This window comes from Drosophila hydei, unplaced genomic scaffold (genome assembly GCF_003285905.1).
Source record: "Drosophila hydei strain 15085-1641.00,03,60 unplaced genomic scaffold, DhydRS2 tig00000343-arrow-arrow-pilon, whole genome shotgun sequence".
Taxonomy (NCBI): domain Eukaryota; kingdom Metazoa; phylum Arthropoda; class Insecta; order Diptera; family Drosophilidae; genus Drosophila; species Drosophila hydei.
The window spans coordinates 191361-218812 of NW_022045713.1; the positions used below are offsets into that span (position 1 = coordinate 191361).

The window sequence follows — 27452 nt, forward strand, 5'->3', positions numbered from 1 at the left end:
TTGGAGTTGTAAGCGCTGCTTAGCCGAATACATACACAGTCACATATGTACATAAGTATGCACACACATACACATATATATTGCAAAAATGTAAACATACTTATATAGTGCAAAGCATATTCTATATATGCATATATATATATATATATATATATATATCTATATATATACCTGACCTGTGCAGTGGTCGCTGCTAAATTCAAAATGTAATTTCGCTTCGTTAGTAAAAAGTATTTGAAAGTTGATTTTATAAAAAACAGTGTAATTGTTTAGAAATGAGAAATGCTTAAGCTTTCTAATTTACTAGCGACCAGATTATATACATATATATATATATATATATATATATATACATATATATATATATATATATATATATATATACATATATTTATATATATATATATACATATATTTATATATCTGCAGAATTGCACTCTCACATATATATATATATATATATATATATATATATATATATATATATATATATATATATATATATATATATCTTCGATACTCGTTTACACATTTTGGCGTTTTTCATTAGGTGTAGTTTCAATAGTTGTAGTAGTACATAATTATATATGTAGATTGCTACTTAAGCTCGTACTCGAGCTCCACATTTTATATCTGACCTGACTGCCTATATATATATATATATTCAATTTGATTGCAATGCAAATATTTATATATATCTTTATCTATACGAATATATATATATATATATATATATATATATATATATATATATATATATATATATATATATATACGAACAATTTGATTAACAACAAATCGCATTTGCTCGATTGTGAGCGAGTCGAGAGTCGTAACTTAACTAATTTGGATTTTACCATTGTTTTTTGTATGGTCTTGACAGATGTGAAAATGAACAAAAAATTTCTGTCTTATGCGTTAATTAAAAACTGATTATTACAAATAGTTTCCTCTATTTACAGTTCTATCGACATCCAAATGTGTTACCAAATATAAAATTCTTATGTAAATTATTTAAAAAATTTAAATAAATTATTAAAAAAAATAAATCAATCAAAATAAAATTTTAACAATACGTTAAAATTAAAAAATAAACCAAGCAGAACCGAACGGCTTTCCGATATCCATTACACATACATATACATCTATCTATCTATCTATATACATATATGTATATATATATATATAAATATATATATGACTGTAGCTTCAGAAGAACGTGGAGAACTTGCGCTTGTTGGGCGTCTTGCTGATATTGAGGGGACTCTGGTTAACCCCGTTGCAGGGCTTGGCAACCAGCACGGACACGGGCATGGGTACGGGCACCGAAGCGTAGGCAGCCGGCTCAGTCCCGTGGCTAAGCATGGTGTGCTGCAACTGTTGTTGATGTTGTGGCGGCTGCTGCTGTTGTTGTTGTTGTTGTTGTTGTTGTTGTTGTTGCAGCTGCTGCTGCGCGTAGATGGCGGCCGTGGCCGTTGCCGTGACAACTGCACTGCTGGCTGTTGAGGCGGGTGGCATTACGACGACGGGCACAACCACGGGTTATACGGAGATCTCATAGTTCATATCATAGATGCTGGCACGATCGGGTGTGCCAGTAGCATTTGACGCAGCCGCTGCTGCTGCTGCCGCTGCATTGCGTCCAACAGCAGCTGCAGCGGCGGCTGCTGCTGCATTCTGTTGGGCCAAGCTCGCAGGCATGCCGCTGGGCAGACCTCCATTGTTGCGCGCAATTGTAGCAGCCGCCGCTGCCGCTTGCTGCTGCTCAAGTGTTTGCATCTCCATAGAATCGGTCATTTCCAGAGCCCGCACAAAACTCATTGGCCTCGTGGGCGTCTGCTTGCGCTTGATCTGAGGCGAGGGCTGAGGCTGCAGCGCCCCAGCCGCACTGCTCACATTGACGCCGGCCAGTGGGTTAGGCGGAAAGACTGGAACACCGCCGCGCAGCTGGGGTTGATAGCCGCCCGACCCAGTGCCGGAATTGCTGGTTGGCATATTGGCAATGCTGCCGCTGCTGCCAGATTGTGCTCCTGATCCGGTGCCACTACCGCCGCCGCCGCCGCCGCCGTAGCGCAGAATGTACGTTTGTGCACCGGAGGTCTGTGGCAAGGTTGTGGGGCTTGTTGGATTGGAGCGATGATATGAGGCAGCAGCTGCTGCTGCAGCGTTTGCTAAAGCTGCCTGCTGCTGCTGTTGTTGCTGCTGTTGACTGGCGTAGTCTTGCAGGCGTGAGTGAGTCATAATGAGTGGATGAGCGCCCCCGCCGGCTGTTATGTACTGCGCATGCTGCATCATGCCGCCCGTATTACTGCTGCTTGGCAGTGTGCCCGCACTGCTGCCAATGCTGACGGTAGCCGGTCCGCCGCCTACGCCGCCACCGCCAAAGCCAGGCGAAGTGTCCTTCCACATGTAGACGCCGCGCTGCGGACTACCAGCCAGCTCGCGTATGTTGTCCACAGTGTTGTTGGAACGCGCATAGGACAGCTCTCCGGCACCCTGTCGCACCAGCTCGCCCTCAGACAGAAATCGTCGCTGCGGACTGCCGCCATAGGCAGCCTGCGCCAGCGACTGCTGTTGCTGCAGCACTAGATATATAAAGAACGCATTAGCTAGAACCTTATAGGAATACCAAATGATGAAATACGCACCTTGTTGCTGCTGCTGCTGCTGTTGCTGGTGCTGCAGCATAACGCGCTGCTGTTGGAGCAGCAGTTGTTGCTGATGTTGAATCGTTGGCGCCTGCGGATGCTGCGGCGGTAGACCGCTGGTGTATTCATAGTAGGCAGCTGCCGCTGCGGCCGCCTGCTGTTGCTGTTGCTGCTGCTGTTGTTGCTGTTGAGCCACCTGTGCGTTCAGCCCGATGAAGTCGGGTCGTCGTGGCTGCGTGGGTGTGCCCGGATTGGATCTGCGAAGGAGGACCAGTCGAGAGTGTGTGTGAGAGACGAGTGCAAACACATGCTTAGCAAGTTAGAGAGCGAGTTATGTTAACGAATAACACTGAGGCTGCGATCATTAACAGCGCGCCATGTTAATGTTAGGACTTGACAGCAGATTAACAGAATGCAAGTCTGCGTGGGTGGGTTTGTTGTTTGTCTTTCTGTGTGATAGTAGTCATGGGTTGTGGTGGGTGTATGCATGTGTATCTGTGTGTATGTGAGGGCGCTGTTGTTAGACTACGAACTTGGACCACAATGTCGTTAGAGTATTCAAACATTGAAGGTTAGTAACGAGTCGCAGAGAGCGCGAACGAGCACAAGAGGTTAGACTGAAGAGACCGCTGTGAGGCCACAAACAGAAAGGCCTATCGATAGGCAGTAATCAGTAATCAGTAATCAGTGATCAGTGATCGGTTATCAGTTAATTGTGATGCGTAGACCCATTTAGAATTGAACCATTTTTTTGTATTTATTAAGTACAATTCGACACCATATTGTCCCACTGCGTTTCTTGTGTATATACATGTGTTATATCAGTTAGCTAGCCAAGATTGAATGGGTGCGTATGCGTATAGGTGACCACTGATTATTTTGGAAGTTGCAATTGAGGCTCACGGATCGCACTTCATCACGTTGAGCAATAGCTAGGGCCAATGGTTTCGGACGATGCGCTGCACGAAATCGACTACGGTACGTGGAACGTCGGCCCGCACCAGCTTGATCAGCAAATGGAGTACATTGACGACACAGTAGAGGATACTGCAACCAAGTATTATTGGAGCCAGAAGCAATTTTGTCTGCATTGAGTAGCGTGTGGTGTCCTCAAAGTCGAAGAACTCCCAGAGATTCGCTTGGCCAAGAAAATGATTGCGCAGCTTCACCACCTGGCCCTTTAACCAGGTGAAGTACCAGCACAGGAAGAACAACATATTCGATGTAAGATAGCCAAGCAGAAAGCCTGCCAAAGTAATGTAGTCCATCTTGGAGCGATTGATGGCAGCTGAACTGCAACCGCCACCCGCTCTCATCTGTCCATAACGAAAGCCACTTAATTTCAGATTAGACCGATTGTACATCCTTGGGGAGAATACGGGCTGTTCCCTTGTACTCTGATCGTTATTCAGCTCGTCGGGGATGTTGTTCTTCCTGTCACTGTTACTAATAGAGTTGCCTGTTGACCTATTGTTGTAGTTCCTTTTCATATTCATGTTGCCGATGGAATTAATGCTACTGCCATAACTGCCATTGGTTGTGGTTGTGGTTGTGGTTGCGTTGTTGTTATTGATGTTGCTGTTAACGCTATAATCATCGCTGACAGGTTGCTTGCTATACTTAGCCAACACTTGTTGAAACCGATCGGCGTTGATGCTGCTGGGGCTGATTTTGTTACTACTGAGGCTAGCGTTGTTGCTGCTGTTGTTATTGCTGCTGTTAGTGTTGTTGCGGGCGCTATTATTGGCGTTGTTGATGCTATAGTTACAGTTGTAGCTATTGCTATAGGTATCCTCGCCACCGGCCTGGCTATTGCCATTGTAATTGTCAGCCTGCCAAGCTGTGCGTCCGTCCGGCTGATGCACCACTTGCGAATGGTTGACCATCCTTGGGCTGTTAACTTCATTGTTCATTGACATATCGCTTTGACAGCTGTGCTGTGGATACGGGCGATTAATCGTTGGCATCGGTGTCTTGTACGTAGTATGGTAAGGTGAAGGATCCCGCCATTCTTCTGCCGCTGGGAACCGGCCATCGCCGGCATCTCCGTCCAAGCCACCACGCGACCTCTGTAGGGACAACGGATTCGTCTCAAAATTCATGCCGTTGAACTGAAATTGGCGACGATTGCGCAGCTGTGGCGGTGTTGCGGCAGTGAGTGGCATAGTTTTGTCCAAAAGACCCAGCGATCTGATGCGGTTTGCGTTCTGCTGTGACTGTTGTTTGTTCCTATTCATAACTATAATTGTGTCTTTCTTAAATGATAAACCGATTGCACCGCAATTTGGCGAAATTCAACGTGTTTGCCGAAAAAATAGAATTGAAAATTTTTAATAGGAATACAACAAAACAAGGTTACGAGAATTTGTTTGGTTGGCTAAATATTTGATACTAGCCTGACAGATTTTGCGAGCTATGACATTCGTGTCTGTGTGTCTTATTTTTTGTGAATGAATTGTTGTTAAACCCAGTTCCAAGGCCGCTGTGTGACTGAGAATGGACAAAGCCTGCTGAGTGTGTGCCTTGGTTTGATTTGATCGAATCGAATTGAATGAGGTGAGTCTCAGCAAACAACAAAACAAGTTAAGAACCATCTTCGGGCTGCCGAAGCTGAAATACCCTTGCAGACATACGGCAAGATCTCTACACTCAACCAAGATCACTCTTGTCCACATAAGCCTGATGTCTGCCATATATCAGTAGAGTTCGCCTTTTCGTTCACAATCCAATTGGTTAACAGTCAAATTGCAAGCAATCTATCTTAAGAGGAAGCTGCCTAGCTATAGGCTTGCTTAATAGATGTCATCTTCACTTCACTTTTCATAAATACGGACAGTAAGATGTGTAGTGCCTTAACCCCTTTACTTTCTCTTACTGTGTTAATGGACAACAGACAGACATGCTTGAGGTAGACGGATCAATAAAAAGAACACACTTGGTGACATGTATAGTACCCTCTGCAAGGGTATATCATGAATAAAAAAGACAGTGAAACGGCACCAAAATCAAGAATTCACTCACCTTCAATCAAATGAAAGCTAAGGTAGTAGTAGTACATAGAGTGGGTGCGCTTGGTGTTGACGCTAGTTGTTGTGGTACTTTTTCTAGGAGTGTGTCAGAGTGTGTGTGTGTGTGTGTTGGTGTGTGCTTGGGTGTGTGTGTGGACGGATATGTTAAAAAGACAACTGTCGCCTGTTGTGTGTCGTCGTCTGACGTCTATCCGTAGACAGTTACGTGGGAAACGCTTGGACACAAGAGTTTCAAAGAGAACTTGACTGGGGTCTGTTTCTGGTTTTTGTTTGGTTCAGTGCGGTTCAGGATATGGCTCGGGTTCAGGCTCAATTCTGCAGTGCGCCTCTTTCTGCTTGACACAGTGTAATTTGTATTATATTAAACATTCTACTGAATGTAGGATCTTAACAATCTATACAATTACATATAGATATATAATTAATCGTTATCGTAATCGTAATCGTAATCATAATTTGATATCGTCTCATTATTCACATTAATGCTAGTTTTCTTGATGTTGGTTTTTGGTTTTCTTAGTGGTTTTTTTTCTGTTTTGCTTTCTGTTTTGGTAAGCTAAGCCTAGGAATTAGTACTGTTCTCAGAATTTGAGTATTGACTACATCGAGAAAAATAAAATAAACAAAGAAAACGGAAAAAAGAAAAATTTTAAAATAATTAGTCGAAAAGTGTGTAAAACAAATCATAGGGAAAAAGCTTTGTGCCAAATATATACACGATATGTTGATGGAATATAGGAATAGAGCGCAAAGGACAAAGGAGAAATGTGTTCGGATTTACGACTAAAGCATGTAAGTGACAGAACGAAAAAGAGCAAGATAGATAGATACAGAGAGAGAGAGAGAGAGAGAGACAGAGATAAAGATACATAGATAGAAAAGAGATAGTTCTCTTTTCGAGTGATGTACACAGCTGGGGTTCGTTGACCTTTGAAGCTATTGCCAACTCGCTCACTGTCGCGCGTAATGAGTACAGTGAGCACTGCGAACATGATACAGGCCTAGATAAAGGTATACTTCAAGCAAACTCACAACAGTAGCCAATACAATGTCAACAATAAACAACTGAAGACCGCATTTCGACAGCAAGTCTCGCACAAAGACACGCATAGTCAATCTATGTATGGCTGGAGCATCTACGGGCATTTCGTTACAAGCGAGCTGATCGTCAATAGCAGTGGTAATAACAATTACAGCAGCAACAACATATTGAAGCAATTTGACAGTCAATCAATGCAAAAAGCCGCTTAACACATGAATATATATATATAATCATATATATGGCTAGCTGGAGAATTGATTTGTGGCTGTTGCTGCAGTGCAGCCCTGCAGCATGGGACAACTCGGGCACCACTCACCTTCTCACTGGACTGGCGCTGACAAGTGGTGTGGCCACGCCCAGTGGCTTAATTCGTTGTTGCATAGTAGGCGTGGCCGTTGTAGTGCCACCGCGCTGGCTTTGTGCTACTGATATGCCCTGCTGACCATTGACGACATAGCCACCACCAGGCTGGTCCGGCGACAGTGGATCGCTCGTGTAGCCGCGCTGAGGATCAAGGCCCCTAAAAGCAAATGAATACATGTAAGAGGCAAGCAGGTGATGGGTTACTTCACATCTACTTACCTGGTTCGCGCGTGCGGACTGTGCCGTGGATGATACATGCGTAGGTGACGCGGGGAGTCGCCACCGCCGCCAGACTGCGCTGAACTGGACGCACCACCCGCACCGCTGGCAATGTTGCCATTGTTCATGTTGCTCATATTGATGCCAGGCGCCGTGTCGCTCACCTGTGGCAGGTAGAAGTTGGTCGAGTTGTGCCGCTGCAGCGGCGGCGTCGGCTCGCAGTCTTGACTCTGTGAGGCGGGCGGCGGCTCCAGATCCGTGTCGGAGCACTCGCGTCCCGGCGACAGCTGCGAAAAGTGTAGAGCGCACACAAATCGCTTAGATAGATTAGTAACTTGCCCCAAACAGGTTGCACAAAGTGCTCAACACAGATAACCTTAGGCCTACATAAAAAAGAATAGTTGCGATTGATCGATTTGTACTTGAAACCAAATGAAAACGAAACTTGTGTGTGTTTTGTGTGGGTTGGACAAATGAATCGAATGCCAAATGCCAGATGCCAAATGCCAAATGCCAAATGCCAAGTGTCGATTGTCTATTGTCGATTGTCGATTGTCGAACACCCAATCTTGGCCAGAAGTGAACGAGGCTAATAGTTTGTCTCCTGTATAGATATAACGCACAGTATGTAAGATGCCCGTATCCACGTCACAGATACAGCAACTGTAATTTGTTTACAGTGTTTTCGAATTTTGTAGTTTTGATGTGTATAGGGTATGATATGAACTGCACAAAGGAATTGATGGGTCAAAGCTACGAAATTCAGCGGACTCGCTGGGCATTCAGATCACAAAGAGAATGAAATAAAGACAGCAAGAGAGAAACAAAAATATGTTATCGAGTTTAAGATATATATATATATATTGGAAAGCATTAAAAATTGGGAAAGTGATTTCAAATTTCGGAGATCTCAATTCAATTCCATAATCAATCTTTAGTGAGAAGAAGCAACAGAAAAAATCATGTGACAAATTTCAAGTCAATCAATCAATATGTATTAAAAAAGTAATTAATTAAATTATTGAATTACAAACGTATATATTTTAGATATTTTATTTTATTCTTTTTTTATTATTTTTTAATAATTTTTTTTTTTGATTTTACCTTTTTCGGTGCTTGCAGAAAGTGTAGAGTTTTTTTGTTTTTGATTTTTGACCAATCTTTAGATATATTCTCTAGACTAAATTGAAAAATAGTTGCACAACAGTCTGCGAGCGAATGTACAGCACAAATGCAGCCAAACTAATGTAGACAACAGAGCAGTAACTTTTGCAAAAGCTTTCAAATTAGGTAAACAGCGAACTAAAGTACTTAAGACCGCATGCAACATTTGAAATTAAACGAATTAAGCCGAATACAAAAACTAAAAAGAACAGACTAATCGAAGCCCTTAAGCAAACTAAACTAAACTAAAGGAAAATGCAACAAATTAATTTTTATTCGGCTGTAACCGAAGCTCTAAATACGTTCCCAAAACAACAGCAATACAGTACACATTGATAGCCCATATAGGTACACAAACAATACTCTACTCTCAATTCAATAGCGACTATATTGGCTAGGTGCAATGTCCGTCAAATAATCGTTTGCTAAGGTCTGCTAGTCCTGCACATTTATTGGCAGTCTTCAAATATATCACATAACATTTGATACATCATATAAATAAACAAATAATACTCTACTTTCAATGTTAAAACGAGCATATTTGTTAGGTGCAATGTCCGCCAAACTAATCGTTTGTTAAGGTTTGCCATTCCTTCCCATCAATTGGCAAAGTCTTCAAATATATTAAATAAAGTTTCAAGGTTTAAGTTTTAATTCTCAAATCTGAATTTTAATAGGATATTGATCAAAATCTTTTTATGGCAGCATAAACGTTGAGCATACTCCTTTGTGTTTAATGGATTACCCAACACTGAAGCTAGAGGCAGCTACGATATAACAGCTAAGCCAGACTTAACATAGGTTCCGGATTTATCAAATATGTTTCGATTCGTGCCTTGTTCTCGGCTGACTTGCAAACGTTATTTTCTCACTTTCATAAGGCGAGGACACTTTTTTGAATTGCATGGAGAATCTTCTAAAAATCTACTCAAGAAAATAAACCAAGTTTAAGCAAATACAAGAGGGAAAGAAGGAGAAATAATAGATAAAACGAAAAGTGTTAAAGATTTTGCTGATTTTACTCAACTGTGATTGATTCTGTATGTGTGCGTGTGCGTGTGCGTGTTAGCGGTGATTTGTTGTATGTTTGACTAAAGGAGTCAACTATTGCGCAATAACTGTTACCAAAAAGCGGCTACAACTATGGTACAAGTGTCTAGCAAGCACGGGCAGAGCCCGGGTCAGGTCACGGCAAAAGAAGCATCAAATATAAAACTAAAACTTCAGAGGCAACGACAGTTCTTAGATCATTTTGTTGTTTTTAATCTAAAAGCCAATCAATAATTACGGGTCGACGGGCAAACAAACTGTGCATTAAATATATATGTTTTATATATAGTTATAGGAAGAGCCACGGGGGAGTTATGTATGCATTAGATGTTGAACGTGAGCACGTGATTAACTTATAAATACGATGAAATGTAGAAATGAAGCAAAAGCAATTGCCAGTTAACGTTTCCAATGCGCATGTTAAACAGAAGTCAGTGACAAATAAGCGTTGGTTAGCAGTCAGGAAATGCGTGGTAAAGTGTTAGATACAAGCCAAGTAACTCTCACTAGACTAAATTATATGGAAACCAATAGAACTCAACTCAACCAAACAATTATAGAGATTAAATGAAAATAGAACTTGGACAACAAGTGGCGACAACAGTTGAGCTGCTTATGGCAGTCGCGCGCCAAGTTGGCCAAGTGCTACAGATATACACAAACAAAGATACAGATAGATACTTGTACAGAGATAATAGATACATGATTATAGTTTTTATAGAGAGAATTATAATCGTTTTGCATAGCAATTACTGCAATGTTTCGTTTTGGTTTGCAAAATGTTACCCACCTTACTATAAAGCGTTGTGCTGCCCGACCGTTGATTATAACCATTGCCCTCGGCCATATAAGTCTTTACCTGAATTCCACGCTTCTCCCGACTCGGCTCGTAGTAGGAGCGGGGTGAATATTGTACCGCGGTGCCGCGCATGCCACTACCGACACCACCGGCTGTGCTGCCATTGCCACCGGCTCCGGCCCCGCTACCGCTGCCGGCATTGGTCTGTTGATTGGTCCGATCGTTGCATATAGTGCTTATGGCTTGATTTTGCGTCTGCGATCGTCGCGATGCGTACTTCTTCGGCTTCAAAAGACTGCTCAAATACAAAGCGGAGTTATTTACTTGCCAGTTCCACACGTCGCCTTACATTACCTGGGATACTGCGGCCCGAACTGCGTGTAGCAGCAGTTGTGCCAACAGCCGCGCGAGAACGGATTGTAGCCGCCCTTGAACTTCCCTGTCACCTGTTCGTTGGTGGTGCGACCCCGCGACACCAGCACCATATGGAAGCCCGTTAGCCCGAATATCGGTATCGCCAATACCGTGACAAGACCCATCAGTATCATACTATTAAGTTAAGTTAAGCAAAACCAATCTGACCACAGACAAGAGATGTTTAAGCTGAAAAGAAAATCGATTCGTTCCGGGCTGCAAGGCAACGTTTAGTTAACAATTTAGTTCAATATCGAAGTCACACTGATACGCTGATACCCTGAAAGGATAACTCTACACACGGACAACTTAATGAACACACTTTAAAAGGCATCACTCAGCGAAACTCTAAATTCTATACTATGGAACAATTTCCAATTTGAGGTCACATTATTGTAATGATTTGTAAAAAGGATACGCGACGATGGGCGCTGTCTGTTTGATGTTGGGCATGATTTTGAGCACGTAGAACAGGCAAAGCGAGAAGATGCTCAGCATATGGATTGAGAGGGAGACCAGAAAGAAGAAGAAGAACCTATAATTGCGCCTGCCAATGCAATTATTCACCCAGGGACAGTGATGATCGAACGTCTGCAAGCGAAGTTGAGTTGGTTTTGTAATAAAATGCGGCAACAACGTCAACTGCAGCAAATGCAATTCAAACTTACCTCTATGCAGTGATTGCACACTGAGCAGTGGGAGCAGCGGGGCGGGCGATAGAACTTGCACGTGACGCACCATTTCATTTTGACGGTAATGCCATTTATCTCGGCATTTTTGTAGAGCGGTGCACGGAACTCCTCCTCGCAGTCTTCGTCGGGCGAGGCTAGAATGCAGTCAAATTTAGGCTGTGCGGATGACGCTGGGCACCGTTTAGCACGCTACATACCTTTGGGTATAACGCCCGGATCCATAAATGTGGCCAGCGTAAAGTTAGCCAGCACAAAGAACGTGATGACGCCCTGGTAGGCCAGCACCCACGGGTGGCTCTTCACATAGTATTGGCAGCTGCAAGAGAAGACGCAAGCACAACGATATCAATTACATTAATTCACATCAACAATTTGGCAACAAATTCCATATCAATCAGAATAAATCGTTTCCCCCTCTAACTCTCTCCCTCTCTTACTCTTATCGAAACCTATTTTCAAAATGCTGTAATCACTTTGGAGACCAGTGAACTGGAACTGCTTGTCGAGCACACACATGAATCCCTTGAATTGCATATCCTGCAGTCGCATTGATGTGCATAACTTTAAGCAGTTTCCTAAAAATATTTGGCATTGATGCCGCATAGAGGTAACAATTGGGATAGCAAAGGCGAACCATTCTATTCCATGGGAATAGACAAAGTGACATGTAATCCGCTTTGAAACACTTGTAAGCTAGAATCAGTAAATTAATCCGACTACCAATTAAACCCAAATACATCAGTATGCCCGTTACGAATTGATTTTCTGTGGCATACGAACGTAAGATATTTATTTCATTTTGATTTTCTTCATGGCGCTTAAGCAACGCAAAGCATGCAACTTGAGCATGCAACTTGAGCAATTAAACGAGTGGCAAATGCTGAAGATAAAATTTTATTCTCAATTGAATCTAATTGAAATTGTAATAATTTCAGAATTTAATTAAATTCCTATCATTTGTGCTATTCATTAGGGATTTAATCAATCGGCTCATAACAAATTTAATCTAGACTTTGCCACTCAACCGAAATGTATTTGAGTCTGTTGCAGCATCTAAAACTTATTGATCTCTCAAAAAGTAATTATTATCCATTATATTTACTCTCTGCTGAACTTCCATTGATATTAACAATATTTCTTAAAGTTTCTTGAGTTTAAAAAACATTCTCAATGCATCTATAATATAATCAGGAGTAAAAAATAGTTAACTTTATGTGGAAATTTTGAAAATTTAAATAAAAAATTATCTCATCAATGTTCTACTTAATGAACACCCCTCGCTATTGAAATTAAAATGCCAAGCCCGTGCTGCAGCACCTACACGTATTTGGGCTCCAGCTACGGTTAAGGTCACGTGCAGCCTTGGATAACTGCTAACTGGCAACTGGCAACTGTCACTGGCAGGTGCAAGGACAAATTTTGAACAAATTGCTTAAAACTTTTGTTCAACTTTGGTTGAGTGGCAACCATAAACTGCAACACAAATTGTGAATGTGCTGTGCGAGAGTTTTAGCAAGTTGCCTAATTAAAATTGACTAGTTGGACTGTGGCTATGCTTTGATTAATTTTTGCCCACGAATTTAACTATATTTATGCAAGGCACTAGTTCAACAGATATTTCAGTAAACTTTAGTGGAAGGACTCTGAGCTTCACATTCCACGACTGCAAAGACCGCCCAGGGCACAAAGCCCATGTTGTAAAAATATTTATGTGCATGCAACACTTTTTGCCATTGAGATTTATCGATTTACTCAACTTATAGTATGTATAACAAACTGTTCCTCAAGCTCAGCCAAAAGGCGAAGCAAGTAAAGGAAGCTGATGCGTATTCTAATTACATGCTTAGATATTAATTTTGAATAAATAAGCGGCTCGGCTCGACTCAACTCGACTCTCATCCAAATCCAGGCAGCAGAAGCTTAAGAGGAGATTTAGGAAATATGAGACATGAGCTCTTCCTGCCATTAAGTTAAAAGCGGCGTCATGTTGACTAAAGAGAGAACTACAAAATAGAACACCGAGCAGGACAGAGCGAGAGAGATAGATATTCATATATATATAAGCATCACGTACATAGGCAGAGGCACGCTGTTGGCTTGGTATCGGTTGCTATATAAGTTTACTCACGGATTCTGCTGGCGTTTGCACTCATTTATCCAGTGTAACAACCCGAGCCCCAGTCCAAACCCGAACCCGGCCCGCACCTACCCAGAGCGTGCAGCTGTGAGTCTGTGTGCTTAATGTAGGTCGTGACTATATGCTGCAGGTCCTCAACGACACAGGAATAAAGAAAAAAATCAGCCGGGCAGATTTGCAGCCAACAACCAACAACCGACAACCGACACCAATAACAACAAAAGTGTGCATCATGCAATCAACAAAGGAAAACAACCAGAACTAAAGCCCAACAGGCACACGGCACTCAACAGACATCAATTAATGTTGGCCATCAAATTGAAACAAATTAGAAACGTACTTGACAGCACCACGTGTAATGGCAGCTGTAGTTGCTACGCCGCTCTCATGACGTAGACTTAAGTTAAATGCCAATACTTTAAGTAACCAAATTCAACTATTTTTCCTCTCTAACGTCAATTCAATTCTGGGAAAGCCAGTGGCAAGAATATCAACATAGCTGCAAATCAAAGAAAAACCAGACATTTTACTTTGTAGTTTCTTATTTTCGCATTGATTTCACGAGGAATTCAGTTTTGCCTGCAACAGATAAATATTGCTATGCTCAGTGGGTCCAAGGACGCAGCTTCCGGGAAAGCAAAGCGATTCCCCAGCTTGACAACTAGATTTGAAGTGAATAGGTTCACAGCGGGCAACTAAGTGGATACTGTAAACTGAAAGCCTCGGCAAGGGCATATCCGGTGCATTAGGTGAACGCAGCTTCGGCTGATATCCTTAGCTGTCGGAATCTGTTGAGGAAATTGAATTCTTATGTAATGCGACATAGCGAGAGGGCACAATGTCAGCTGCAGTCGCGAGACTCAGTCGCACTCGCTGTCACAGTCACAGTCACAGTCACACTTACAATCACAGGTTATGGCCAAAGCCCAAATGACATGCAGCAGTACGACGAGTGGCTTTGCCGACCCTTTAACTTGCTATGTGCAATTAATTGAAGCAGCAGTTGCATGCATGAGAAAAGAAGTTAACACGCACTCACACACACGCACACCAATTGACGGTTGCTCGAAATTGAGTTGCATAAAGAAAAAAAATGATGACGCTCTTTCTCATTGCCTGCTAATGCTCTGTTGTCACACTCTGCCTTGTTCCTAATGTGTGTGTGTGTGTGTGTGTGTATTTGTCATGTAAAGCTTAACAGCAGCAAGACACACACACAATCATACTGAAGCGTGTACAAAAATATCATCCACTATCACAGAGCTGCTTAAGAGAGCTGGGGGCATTAGTCATCGTCTGGCTAGCCAGCGTCATCCGACTGGTCGTCGCTGGGCCGAAATGGGACACGCACAGCAAGTGGCTAGAACTATAAGAGCTGCCACTTCAGTCTAGAGAGGATGACGCCAATAATCGAACTGTAAATGATATCGAAATCAGCTCAATCATGCCACGATCCTGTAGGCTTAAGATAAGCAAGGTTGAAAGTCAGATATATATATATATATATATATTCTTATCTCTAATCTCCTCTCTGTGAACATATGAATCATATAGAGAACAAAGCAATCAACAGGTTTTTACAGTTTATTGCCTTGCAGTCCAAAATACAATTATTTTGTAATATTTTTGTGCATCTAAACTCTGTAACTTGATTGGCTAAATCGCTAAAAACAGGTATTATATCAGGCTAAACTGAAGTTATCTATAACCAAGACTCCAGCATTATCTTTTTGCCCCTTGACGTGAACAAAGTCAAGGTCATCTTCAGTATTCAGATCTGACGGTCGAAGGCTATAATCAACTAGTTAATCAATCGATCAGCTAAACAGCATCAGCCAGTCAGCAGATGGAGAGCGCTTTGCTAATCAGTTTTTGCTGTGTTGCACAAGTACATCCCAGTTATAGAAAATTGTATATTTTTCCAATTTATTAGCATAGGCAGGTGTTACAATACATTGTTGCCCGTTTCGCTGCTGGGTTATTGGGCAATTGACGAAAACTTGAAATGAACACACGCAAAAAAACTCTCAGTTATTTCAGCCTAAACATTTCGGTGCGCCGGATGATAACTTTACAAAGTCATGAAGGGCAAACAAGAGGCAGCAGAGCATAGAACGGGCGTGACTCAGTTTGGGTCGATAATAATGATGATGATGTTGATGATGATGATAGCTTAGGCTGATGCTCCAAAAGGCAGAGCGAAATGAAGAGTCCTCCCTGCCTGTTGTCATGCGCCATATAAAGTTAAATATTTATTTATGAGTTGCGGGAAAGCGACTGAAAATTGATTTTTTCAGCTTTTTTCCACTTTTTGTTTTTTTTTTTTGCATTGAAAAGCGACGCTTAAAGCACATAAAGTTCGCCCTAACTGGGTTACTGACTACACTGCAAGGTCAGTCAGCTATATGGACCCTTTCTGGCCTATTGGCTCTTTATGCCAGCTCAACCATGGCAAATTGGCAAATGGACCTGTGCATTACGAACAAGCCTTGTAATTTACATAGTGCATATATCATAGACTGACCCGCTATAGTGTATATATAGTATTGACCATAATGAAGATTTATAATACAAATTTGACTTGTGTATTAATCAAGCGCAGCAAGAATGAAACTCTTTGTGCAAGTCTCTTAGCTAATAGCAAGAGCTTCTTAAACAGTTATTCTCATCATGGCCTAGCTCACGTATAACAGATTTACTCTATATGTTACGAGTTCCTTAGATCAACAACAGCTTGCAATATTATTCAAAAATATACGTGTATATCATAGAATGCGTTACGCATTTAATGACTAAGCTACTTCAAGGTGTGTAAGGGTATATTTGTCAGTTTTCTTTTGACACGTTTTGCTGGCATAGTTTTATTTTTGTTGTGTAAATGTTGAAAGCACAAGAAAGTTCTTAGTTTGTTGTTGATTAGCCCAGCCTCAGTCTCAGCCTCAGCCCAAGCTCCAGCCTCAGCCCAAGCCACAGCAATGTACAACGAAAACTAGCAGAAATAGCAAACATCTTTCTAGCCAATATATAACCCAAATTTCATTTCTTGTTTGTTTCAATTGCGTCAGTATTGGACTCGGCGTCTCTGCCGGTTTGTATATATAGTACACACACACACACACATGCATATATGTGCGTTCTGATTACAGATCCAATGCCACATGTAGCGTTGTGTGAAAAACTAGAGAAGTTTGCCCAACAACGAGATACGCAAGAGACAGGCCAATTCAAATTGTAGATTTTCATATTTTTAATTTTATGGAAAAGTTAATAAAACTGTGTATAATGTTGGATAAATGGATACATAAGGTTCTGCGTATTTGAATAGATATTTCAGTTTGATATACAGACGCACATGGCTAAAGCAGAATGTGCACATCACACACACACATATATATATATATATATATATATATATACATCTTATATAAATATATATTTTATCAATATAGTCGAACATTAATGATAATTGAATCGAATTAACATGGGGAATCTTCGATTGCACAGTCTCGGTCTCGGTCGCTGACTCTTGCAGACGTTTGTTGCTCCAAAGAAAAATAAGCGAAAATCAATTCGAATAACATCGAAAATTGAGACTAAGCAAGGAGAATATCAAATGAATTTCGTAATTTTAGTGTTTGTAAACATTTCTCTATATCATCAAATTATATCATGTTGTTTCTGGTTGAGGATTCTTTAGATCGCAAACATCGCAAATTGTATTTGTCTTTCTACTTCTCGAGCGACTACTGTAGTTTCGCAAAGGTTTCTTTGTTATTTATTCAACGAACAGTTGTTTACTCTTATTATCGAGGCATGCCACAATTGGAGATATGTAAATATTGAAACACATTCATATTATATTACGGCATGTAGAAAAGATTTCTTTTCAGCTTCTACGATTTGTTTAAATATATAATTAGTTCAAGCTGCCCCAAATTTGTGGCCTTAAATAAACGAACTGTTGCCGCTGTCAAGCACAAAACTTCTGAAACAAACATGTATGTCGTCTCTATATGTATATGTGGCCGGACATTAGGGAAAACGTTTCCAAAACTTAAAGATAGAAAAAGTCGAGTGTTGATAGAGTAGACAGTACCGCGCTTTTTCTCTGTATTTTTTATTAAATTTTTTATATATATATTTTTTTTTGTCTTGGTTTTTGCTTTTGCTAGCTTTTTAATGTGTTATGACAGCCGGCGAAATTAATTTGGTTAGCCCCGCTTTGAATTTGGATGAGTGACTCGGAGGCACTGCGACGTGCTCCGTGGCGTATGCGTAATATGTGCGTGTGTTTGTGCATATGTGTATGTGTGTGTGTGTTTGTTTATCGCTAAAAATAATCTCGCTCAATGTTGCCAGCGTCGAGACGTGAAACATTTTTCCATTTCCAATTCCATTTTCTCTAGGCAACCACCCACCCACCCGCTAAACCAGGCGACCGACCGGTGCGGCTAGGGGAGCCAAGAGGCACAGGGGGCGCAAAGGGGGGGGGTCCCCAAATGGTGGGGACAACAACAAGTACTCGATGTGCGCTCGCCTGACTTCGAGACTTTTAGGCAACATTTTGCATTGTGCCGCCGTCTGGTGACGCTTTTTCCATTTATTTTGCATTTGATGCGTAGATTTTGTACTAATTAAAATTTGTAATTTTCTAGCATGAAGTCGAGTTCATCCCCAGAGCAGCCAACAATCAACAGTCAGCAGCCAGTGACAACGCCAACAGGAAGTCATTTTTCTTCTTGGCCCAAAGTACCAAATCGACAATATTTTGTTTACGTTTCATGTTCTCTTTAAGCTTTAACTAAATATTCAAAAATTATAGGTAAGATTCTCAGAAGTTAGAATAACGATTATAATTTATATATGACATTACGAGCAATATACGCTGGAAACTTGTGAAGCGATTACTTCGTTTAAATATCACAATATGCTAAAATCAATAGCAGATTGAGTTTGATTGGAATTTGATTGCATTTCAATTGCTACACGACACAAGCGCGCTGTTGGGCGTGTTCTAGTTGAATAGTAGAACAATTATTTTCAACTTGCAATACTTTTATTACATACATTGTTGAGTACAGCCACATTGGATAGCCGACAAACTCCATCAAATATATCAACTTATAACTTGTGACTGTTTTAAGCATTTTATAGTTGAGCCTTTATAGCCAACATGAAGAATTCTGTCCCGATAGATTTAAGATTGAGCTTGCCCTTTAAGCATGCATTTCAGCTGCTACACAATTCAAGCATCTGAAATATTTTCAGTATAGACAGATTCAAGATTGAATTTGCCCTTTTAACATACATTTCAAGCCTCTGAAATATTATCAACATTTTTATTCATATGGAATCAAGGAGAAATCGAATAACGTGACATGCAGTTAAATCTACTGAATTGCAATCGCAATTAATTGATAATTTGATAAACTATTTATGACAGCTATTAAAACAATATATGCAAATCGTGTTAATGCCTTGACATATGCATGTTCACATTAAAATGCACAAGCTTTTAGCTTGGATTGAACTTTTCTTTCTCAAAGCCCATGCTTCTAAGATTATTCAAAGAAAAACTTTTAAGTTAATAAAAAATATGTTTATCTTAATTAAATATTGTGTTTATCAGTAAATTTGATTGCTAGTCGTACGACTATTTTCATGAACAAATGAAAAAAAAAAATACAACGGACTACAAATTGTGTTGTGCTTAAAAATCAATATCAATGGAAATCAATATAACATTATAAATTCGATTAGGCTGCGCGTTATTCAGCTGCGAGCAAGTATTCCACAGTCGCTTGGACCCGATTGAAGCGGGCTTTCGTTGTTGAAGCCAGTAATTGCTTAATTACCAGAATCAAAATGAAAATCGAATCGTACATTCATAAATCAGAAAAACCAGCGCTTAGTTGTTGCTGGTGTCATTGCTAGGCGCTTGGCTCGATGGCGACGTCATTGACGTTGGCGACTACAGCAATGGCAGCGGCAACGTCAACGTCAACGTCAACGTAAACGTAAACGTAATTGCTATTTGAGTACACGGCAAAGTGATGCGAATGTTAATGGCCATTCAAATGGGAATGGCAATGACAAACGAAGTGTAAATGGAAAGTGGGCGGAGGGCGCTGGGTGGTGGGAGGTGGGAGGCGGAAGGTGCTCCCCTACCTTTCCATGCATATCTTCCCTTTCTTTCTCTCTCTATCTCTTTGTATCTGTATTTCCTTTGCGCTCTCTGTCGTTCTCTAGTTTCTAAACTTTGAAATTAGACATCGAAAATCGTTTGCTGAAGCATCGCCCCAATAATACAACAAGAACAAGAGCAGCAACAATCCCCAACCCAAAGCCAAAGCCAAAGTCAAAGCTCAAACTGAGCAGAAGGCAAAGCCGAGCAATAGGCGTGCAAATGACACTTCAGTTCGACTCGACTCGACTCAGTGCGGCTTAATTTACCTAACAATCAATGGCGGCGGCTTTGCTGCTTCTGACGTTTTTCCCAATACCCTGTAAATATTGAAAAGCAGCTGTATGCCAGCCGACACAGTGAGAGAGCGAGAGAGACTAGGTAAAAGGCAGCTCTGCGGACTGCCTTATCTACATTTCTAGTATCATTTATTAATATAATTTATAGTTAATATTTTTCATTGTGAGTTCATATTTCTGATAATAATTGGCAGTTTGCAAATAAATAAGGTTTATTTGCTTTCGACATGTGTAGGCGTTATGTTACGGGGTATCTTCCCGTTCCATATTGTTTCAGCTTCCAAATCTTTGTATGAAATATGTGCGTACGTGTGCGAGTGTGTGTGAGTCTCTGTTGTTTATGGTTTTTTTGCTTTTGTTTATTGTTTCTCATTGCCAGTTTTTATGCTTTGTGTTGTTGTTGAGGTTGGCGATGACCGGCGGATATTATCAACGAGATAGGAACAGCAGCAACAGCAACAACAATGGCCACAACAACTACAGTATGCACATGTCTTTTTTATAGTCACTTTTTGTCATTATTATCTGCAAAAGTTCGAGACCGAGCAATGTCAGCGACGTCGACGCCGACGGCAGCGTCAAAAATTTATTTTCATTAACAAGTTGACAAAACGTACGGAAAAGCTCAAAAGGTATGGCAACAGCAAAGCGAAGCAACAGTAAAAGACAGAGCATCAGATAGAGAGAGAGAGAGGGAGAGATAGTGTGCATGAGGGTCGCGTGTGTGTGGGTGTGCAACATACATTGTACGTACTTGTGTGAGTTTGTGTGGGGGTAACGGGTTGATTTTAGAGTGCATAATAAAATGTTAGTCAACGGTTTTATATCTTATGTGGGGTCTGTCCCACTTAAAGTTACCCATTACTAAAGATTTTTTCCATTTTAGTCACAATTTAATTTTTACGAACCGTCAAGTTTTAGATAAGAGTTTTTCGATTTGTTTCACTAGAAATCGATAAGATCTAATATATATATATCGGAGACAGTAGAAACAAAAATAAACTCGACTCGACATTATGAATCATGCGTATTGTATCTAACGCACAGATACCCTGCATTAGGGCTGAATGTGGTGATGTGGTTGATTTATACAGACTTAGCATACCTCGTTATTCATCTATGTCTCTATCTCTAGAGAGACTATGACTATGATTACGACTATGTATGCCCTGTACATCTGCAAGTTTCAGATTCAAATAAAGTTGGGCTCGTCAAGTAACTGCGTGCTGCATGTGGCATGTGGGCGCAGTTGCTGCCAAATGAACTGACTTGCAATAGTTGCAAACTTCGAATTGCGGCACCAACTTCACTTTATCGTAAAATACGCACAGGAATTGAACGGCAAGGCTCTGACCAGCAAAGAGCAGAGGGAAATATCTGTGCATTGGATTTGGCATTGGATTCTGTTTGGCAGGCTACGCAATTGTGGCCGCTGCGTAGGCGTTGCTGACCCTCCAGCATGGGGCAACAAAATGATTAAGCACAGCAGAGACATGGCAAATAGCCCTAATAGGAAAGTTTTTGCCATCATATTTGCCTGTTTCGCCGCTCTTGTTGTAATTCGATTCTATCTACAACTTCACATATGTGAACTCTGTACCTTATATATGTACATATAGTTATATATAGACATGTCTTAGCAGCTAACCTCCAGTCGCTCTTTAACTTAAGCTTTGCGCTCAAGAACGTGGCCTAATTGAAGCCGTAGGCAAAGTTTGCCCTAATATAATTAGTCAAATGGTTTTGGTTTGGAGCACTTCAAGAGCACGCACACACACACACACATACACACACACACACACACACACACAAGCACAAGCACATTCACAGAGGCGCACACCCCACATATACACAGATATTTGCTTGTTCATGTCCATCAAAGGTGCCCAACAATAACAACTCTGCCAGATAAAACAAAGGCCAAATAATATCAACAGCAACAGTTTCTATGGTTCGTCGTTGACGTCCCAAAAATCAAATTAAATCCCTGAAATGCTTTTAACACAAATTACAACTTTTAATTGAAACGGCTCAACGGAAAAAAGAAAAATAATAATAATTGAAAATTGTTGCTGCTTCATCTGCTGTCACCCGACTCATTTTCTATTTTTTGTTCTATACCCAACAGCAGGGTATATTGGTTCTGGGCAAGTGTACGTAACATATATTTTCTTGATCGGTCTGACAAAGCTGAGTCAATCAAGTCATGTTACTGCTTTACTAATTTCACTCTCTCCCTAGATATCACATCGCTTTGCGATCACAGTCTAAATTTCGAGCACTCAACAATTTCGAACTTTGTGCTCCGCCTACATCCACAGGTGGGTGATAATGTCTGACGGAACTGCTAGCCTGTATTCCAGACTTCAAATACATTAATCTCGTTGACATTGACATGTCATAGATGCCATCAACTGTTAAGTTTGAGGTTTGATTTCCCACGTATTTTTGGACGTTGCGTCCTATATGAAGGTTTGCGGTAGTCGGAGATAGGCAGAGACAGAGAGAGAGAGAGAGAACAAGAGATAAAATGGGAAAGCAACGATAAAGTTTTGACTAGCTTTGAGTCCATAAAGTTTTCTATCTCACTGCCATTATACCCCATGTCTCAAATTATTTGTGTAGGGTGTTTATTTAATTATAGTAACTTGAAACTGGTCACAATTAATTTGAATTTCATTTCATTTCGGGCAAAAGCTGGCAACCAACAAAGGAATTCCCGAAATCAGTTAAATGGTGCCATTTACTCGTTGAGCGGGATATATTATTTATTATTTATTTATTAATAAATATGCACACGAAATGGAGCGCTTTTGGCGCAGTCCACAACGTCGACCTGCGATTGCAGACTAAAGCCTCCTGGTAGCCAAAAACGTCAAACGACAGAGACGGCAGATGGACAGAGAAATGTGATTCCTGCTCTAAATATAAAGCAAAATGAGATGTCTTTTCTTCAGAACATGGGGAAAAGTGCCGAATCCAGCCACACGTACTGCATAACATACAATTTTGGACAGAAAAGACGACCTGGCGGCAACTAGAGACCATAATGAAGCTTGACAGAGATTCTGTGAGTCCGCCGTAAATGTGGCAATACTGAGGCTAAGTAAATCACATAGAAGGGCTACTACTTGAAGGTTAATGCGGAATAATGCCTGATTCTGATATATATGTATATATATATTAATCTACAAGTCTGTATATACATAATATAGGATGATGATGCGTGAACGCAGAGTCCAATCAAACTCTTAGGTTTAGCCACAACATCGTTTATTTATACTATCGATCGCGTTGGCCATCTGTTCGAATACAAACTGAATGTGATAAGCACATATCAGAAAGTCGAGGCAATTAATATTTGGTTAGACTTTTTAAAATTGGGGCTAGTAAATAGGAGAATGTGACAGCGTTAAACTATATATATAGTAGTTATATGTTCTTCTGATACGATCTCAAATTGCAGCAATGTCAATTGCAAAGATTGCCAGATTAACAACTCAGTTTTAATGTTTATGTTATTAATGTATATATACAATTTACTTTAATTTAATTTATGTTTATAGTTAATAAAGTATTGATTCTTTCTTTCGATATTATGTTCAGTCTTTGAATAATTTGTGTTCTAAATATTTTAGAACTGTATTTAAAAATTGAATTGAAAAAGTGGAAATTGGTTTTTGCCTGCGAATTGGTGCCTCGAATGGAATTATCAAATAGATAGCAACAATAAGCTGTGTGTAGGTGTGTGCGTTTGTGTGTGTGTGTGTAGGTGTGTGAACGCGCTTTGGGCAACTGGTGGAAAATTCGACACCGTCGCAAGGTAAATCGCTCAGCGGCGGTTTTTACAATATCAACGGTTGCCTGGCAAACGCTATTGAGGGTGGTGGTTGGCGCGCGGGCAGAGACAGCGGCAGGGCAGTTGAGCGAAGGTAAAACAAATGGTGTGACCATTTGGGTGGCAAACGGCGATGGGGTGTGCAGTGGGGAGGGCGGAGGTACGAGCATGCCGATTGTTAAAATGACGCACTTTAATGGTTCTTGTTGCTGTAGCTGCTATCGGTGTACCCCAACACATGTGTAGATATATATATATATAAATACATATATACATATAAAGATAGCCATATATATATATTGTTGTATATTTGTGTTAGTTGATGTTGCTGTGTTTTCATTTTTTTATTGTTTTAGTTGCTCTACTCGCAAATTTCGCGTGCTTTGCGCGTTTCGTTTGTTGATTTTTTCAATTTTTCGGGGCGCGTCATCATTGTTGCCGGGGGTTGATTCCATTTGATGTTTGCGCTATACCCTGTACTAATTATTGCAGTGTATTTCAATTACACGCACTTTTGCTTTCTTGCGAAAGCGAAAAGAAAATGAAAATGTTGACAGAAAATATTAAGTGGAGAGATGCAGAGAAGAGATGAGCAGAAATGTTTAAAGAATTAAACTCATCTGGATCTGATTATGGGGTATATGTCTGTAGGGTATTGTGGTCAGTTCGGGTTTGCTGGACAACGGCTACACAACCTGTGGCATTCGCGTGCCAAACAACCAACAACCAACAACCATAAATCGCCAAGCTACCCCAAAGCAAAGTATTGCCGTCAGCTAACATTGGGCCAACACACATTTGAAATTCAAAGCGTTCCACTTCGCCCTTCGCTGCTTGCAGCCCTTGAAGGTCTATAGGTCTAATAATAATAATAATAATAAAAGCGAACTTATATTAAAACCAAAAGTACAAACAGTTCGCCCTGTGTCCAAGTCGAGCCCAAACTGAAGTCCGACCCAAGTGCGATTCTCAAGCCTTAAGGGCAGAGCTGCAGAGCGTCACATACCAACCAGGCCATATTGGGTGATACGCGGCATATCATATGACGCCACATATGTAAACAAACGGCAGTTAAATAAGAACCGGAAAATAAAAACAATAAACTTATATATATATATAAATGAATCAACTTTGAGCTGAGCCGCGCTGAGCTGACGAGCGAGGTGAAAGCGATAATCGAATAAAGACCAATTACAAAGTCGAATTCCTCATCTCGATTTCAACATGGCTATCAAATTGATATGTATTTACGTGCATATTACGCTTAGTAAAAAGTAGTAAGTATATTTTAATAGGCGATAACCTTAATTTGGGCAGTAAGATTTTTCAGCCTTTGCCTCGCTTGGGGATCGCCTCGATCTCGATAACAATTTCAGCGTGTAACAAACTCAGATTCCAACTATTTTAAATATATCTAAATTATAAGTAAGCTTAGTTTCTCTAACTTTTATGGTCTTCAAGTTATTTTATAAGGAACACCCAAGTCAATATATACTTTTTTTTTTTATCGATAAGAAAACAGAATGAGCTATCATACGCTCTACATAAATATACTTTATAAAATTGAAAATCTCTGACTTTTGTAGTTTCGGCAGCTAGGGAAAAGGACTTCACTAGATCGAGTCATTGCGATGTCATGGCTGCCACGCCTCTTTCAGGGTAATATCATAATCGATTAAGTGGAAATTAAGAGCATGCATACAAAAAAGGATCCAGTGACGCATTTTGCAAACTTGCAAACTTGTCAACTATACAAATTATGCAATTACGCAAGTCTCCATTTCTCATGCTCCACCCACAGCGAATGCCACTTACTTCATGGAAAACTATTTGCTTGTCGGGGAAACGAAAAAAAAACTGAGCTGTGAAAAAAGCTGCACTGTGCTTTTGGAAAAAGTCCTGATGCAGCTTCGCTATAATCCACGAAAATGAGCGCAAAGTAAATAACGGATAATAAATGGCGACCCAGCCCACTCAGTTTAGAGGCTTTGGCTAAGAGATACCCTGTTTTACTAATAAAACTTAGCATGTTCAAATGGATTTGAATGTTCCGTTATTTGATATTTTTATAGATGTCTTATTTATTGTTAATAAGTAGGTAATTAATATGCATTCGAAAAAATACTAGTATGCCCATCTCTATGAACATCAGTACAGGGTATGGAGTACCTTGCCAATAGAAGTGAGTAGGAAGATGCATAGCCAGTCCCAGATTGAACTATTAGACGGGATCTATGAATTTGTATTGTTCCCCATAAATCATAGTAAATTTAATGTTTTATTATAATTTTGAGACATCTGGATACTAAACAATTTCGGATAGGTTTGCTGAAAAAAAGTTTCTATTTCAGTTGCCAGCAATAAAAATGGACCTGGAAATGGCCTATTTTCTAATAGATGTTCAGTGAAACTCAACTATTTATTTGATTTATATGTTTGGATACTTACGGATAGAAGAAGAAGAGAAATGTTGTAAGTAGCAGCACAATCCATGCGAAAGTCGCCGGAATGTAACGGGTTTTCACATCGCATTTGGGCATTGTGTTGCTGTTGTTGTTGTTGTTGTTTTTGGTGTTGTTGTTTTTGTTGCTGGTGCAACGTCAGTTGATATGGCCGCTTTGGAACCTGTGTTGATGTTGGTTATGAGGATGATTACTGTCGATGCAATGGCCGATAACTTGATAGCTCGATGACGATGACGTAGCGATGCCGGATCGTATGGAACTGCAAGTGCGACAGACAGAAAACAACATAAGAGACGGAGAGGCGAGACGACGCGTGAAATGGGATCGAGCGACTGCTGGCTGCTGTTGTGTTGATTTTCCAGCTTCAGATTCTCACTGTTATAATTTTGCTAGCGTTTGTTGTTGCTGCTGCTTGCGAATTAGGCGGTGTTATAAAAACACATCGTCACAACCACACTCGCACTTACACACATACAGGCACCTACACCCACACGCACACATGTACATCCATTTATATACACAGCGTGTCGGGGCAAGCGGCCAATGCGATTTTTTACTTTATCCAAATGAACACTATTTGAATTGTTTGTTCTTGGCGCTGTTTAACATTTTATCGCTGCTAGTCTTGCTGTTTTTGTTGTTGTTATTGCTGCTTTGCTGCTGTCTTCGCCCTTTTAGTATATTTGTACGCCGTTAGTACTCCTGTTTTTCTTGTCTTTCTTGTCGCGCCTGTCACCCGTTTTGCTGTCGTTCGTTGTTCTTGGTTCCCACCTTGCGCTCTTTCGTTTCGTTTGCGTTATTTTTTCTCCTGCTGCCGCTGTGCTTCTTCTTATTCTGGCTTTTTAATGCTTTTCTTTTTACACACACACGCACGCACGTTGTTGCTTTTGCTGCAACTTTTTTTTTGCGATATTCCTTGTCGTTTGTCCGCTTCTCTTCTCTCCGTTCCTAAGCACACCACACCGCTCCGCACACAAACGACGACGACGATGATGGCGTTGCCTGCAATATCGTGCGCTCAACTTTCAGTCGAAAGTTAATGCCAAATGCACATACACTTGTGAATGGAACACTTTATGTTTGCCTTTCATTCCAATTATGCACTTTTA

The 27452-nt window shown here is 40.7% G+C and overlaps 2 protein-coding genes across 5 annotated transcripts; both read right to left on the reverse strand.

The window, feature by feature from the left end:
* Positions 1-1525: 1525 nt before the first annotated feature.
* Positions 1526-27188, reverse strand: LOC111596589 (ankyrin repeat and KH domain-containing protein mask). Of its 4 annotated transcripts, XM_023310869.2 has the most exons (11): positions 26327-27188; positions 11618-11736; positions 11397-11554; positions 11147-11319; positions 10669-10863; positions 10306-10609; positions 7302-7588; positions 7036-7239; positions 2649-2905; positions 1766-2585; positions 1546-1659 (listed from the first exon to the last, which is right to left on the reverse strand). In XM_023310869.2, exons 1-11 carry the CDS (start codon positions 26416-26418, stop codon positions 1563-1565), a joined length of 2706 nt encoding a protein of 901 aa, XP_023166637.1. In that variant the 5' UTR covers positions 26419-27188; the 3' UTR covers positions 1546-1562. The 4 variants fall into 4 exon arrangements, 2 of the variants coding, with proteins under 2 accessions (XP_023166636.1, XP_023166637.1); XM_023310868.2 differs by having other exon boundaries at positions 1526-2585; XR_002751257.2 differs by lacking the exons at positions 1546-1659; positions 1766-2585 and adding an exon at positions 5670-6276 and having other exon boundaries at positions 2829-2905; positions 10375-10609.
* On the reverse strand, positions 3408-5113 carry LOC111596590 (uncharacterized protein DDB_G0283357). The gene has a single exon (XM_023310870.2). It carries the CDS (start codon positions 4883-4885, stop codon positions 3581-3583), a length of 1305 nt encoding a protein of 434 aa, XP_023166638.2. The 5' UTR covers positions 4886-5113; the 3' UTR covers positions 3408-3580.
* Positions 27189-27452: the final 264 nt, after the last annotated feature.

Coding starts and splice junctions, on each gene's coding strand:
- LOC111596589 (XM_023310868.2), bottom strand. CDS start 26,418: ATGCCCAAATGCGATGTGAAAACCCGTTACATTCCGGCGACTTTCGCA. Junction 7,589..10,305: donor GCACAACGCTTTATAGTAAG/GTGGGTAACATT, acceptor CACTTTTCGCAG/CTGTCGCCGGGACGCGAGTG. Junction 2,906..7,035: donor AGCGCCAGTCCAGTGAGAAG/GTGAGTGGTGCC, acceptor CCTCCTTCGCAG/ATCCAATCCGGGCACACCCA.
- LOC111596590 (XM_023310870.2), bottom strand. CDS start 4,885: ATGAATAGGAACAAACAACAGTCACAGCAGAACGCAAACCGCATCAGA.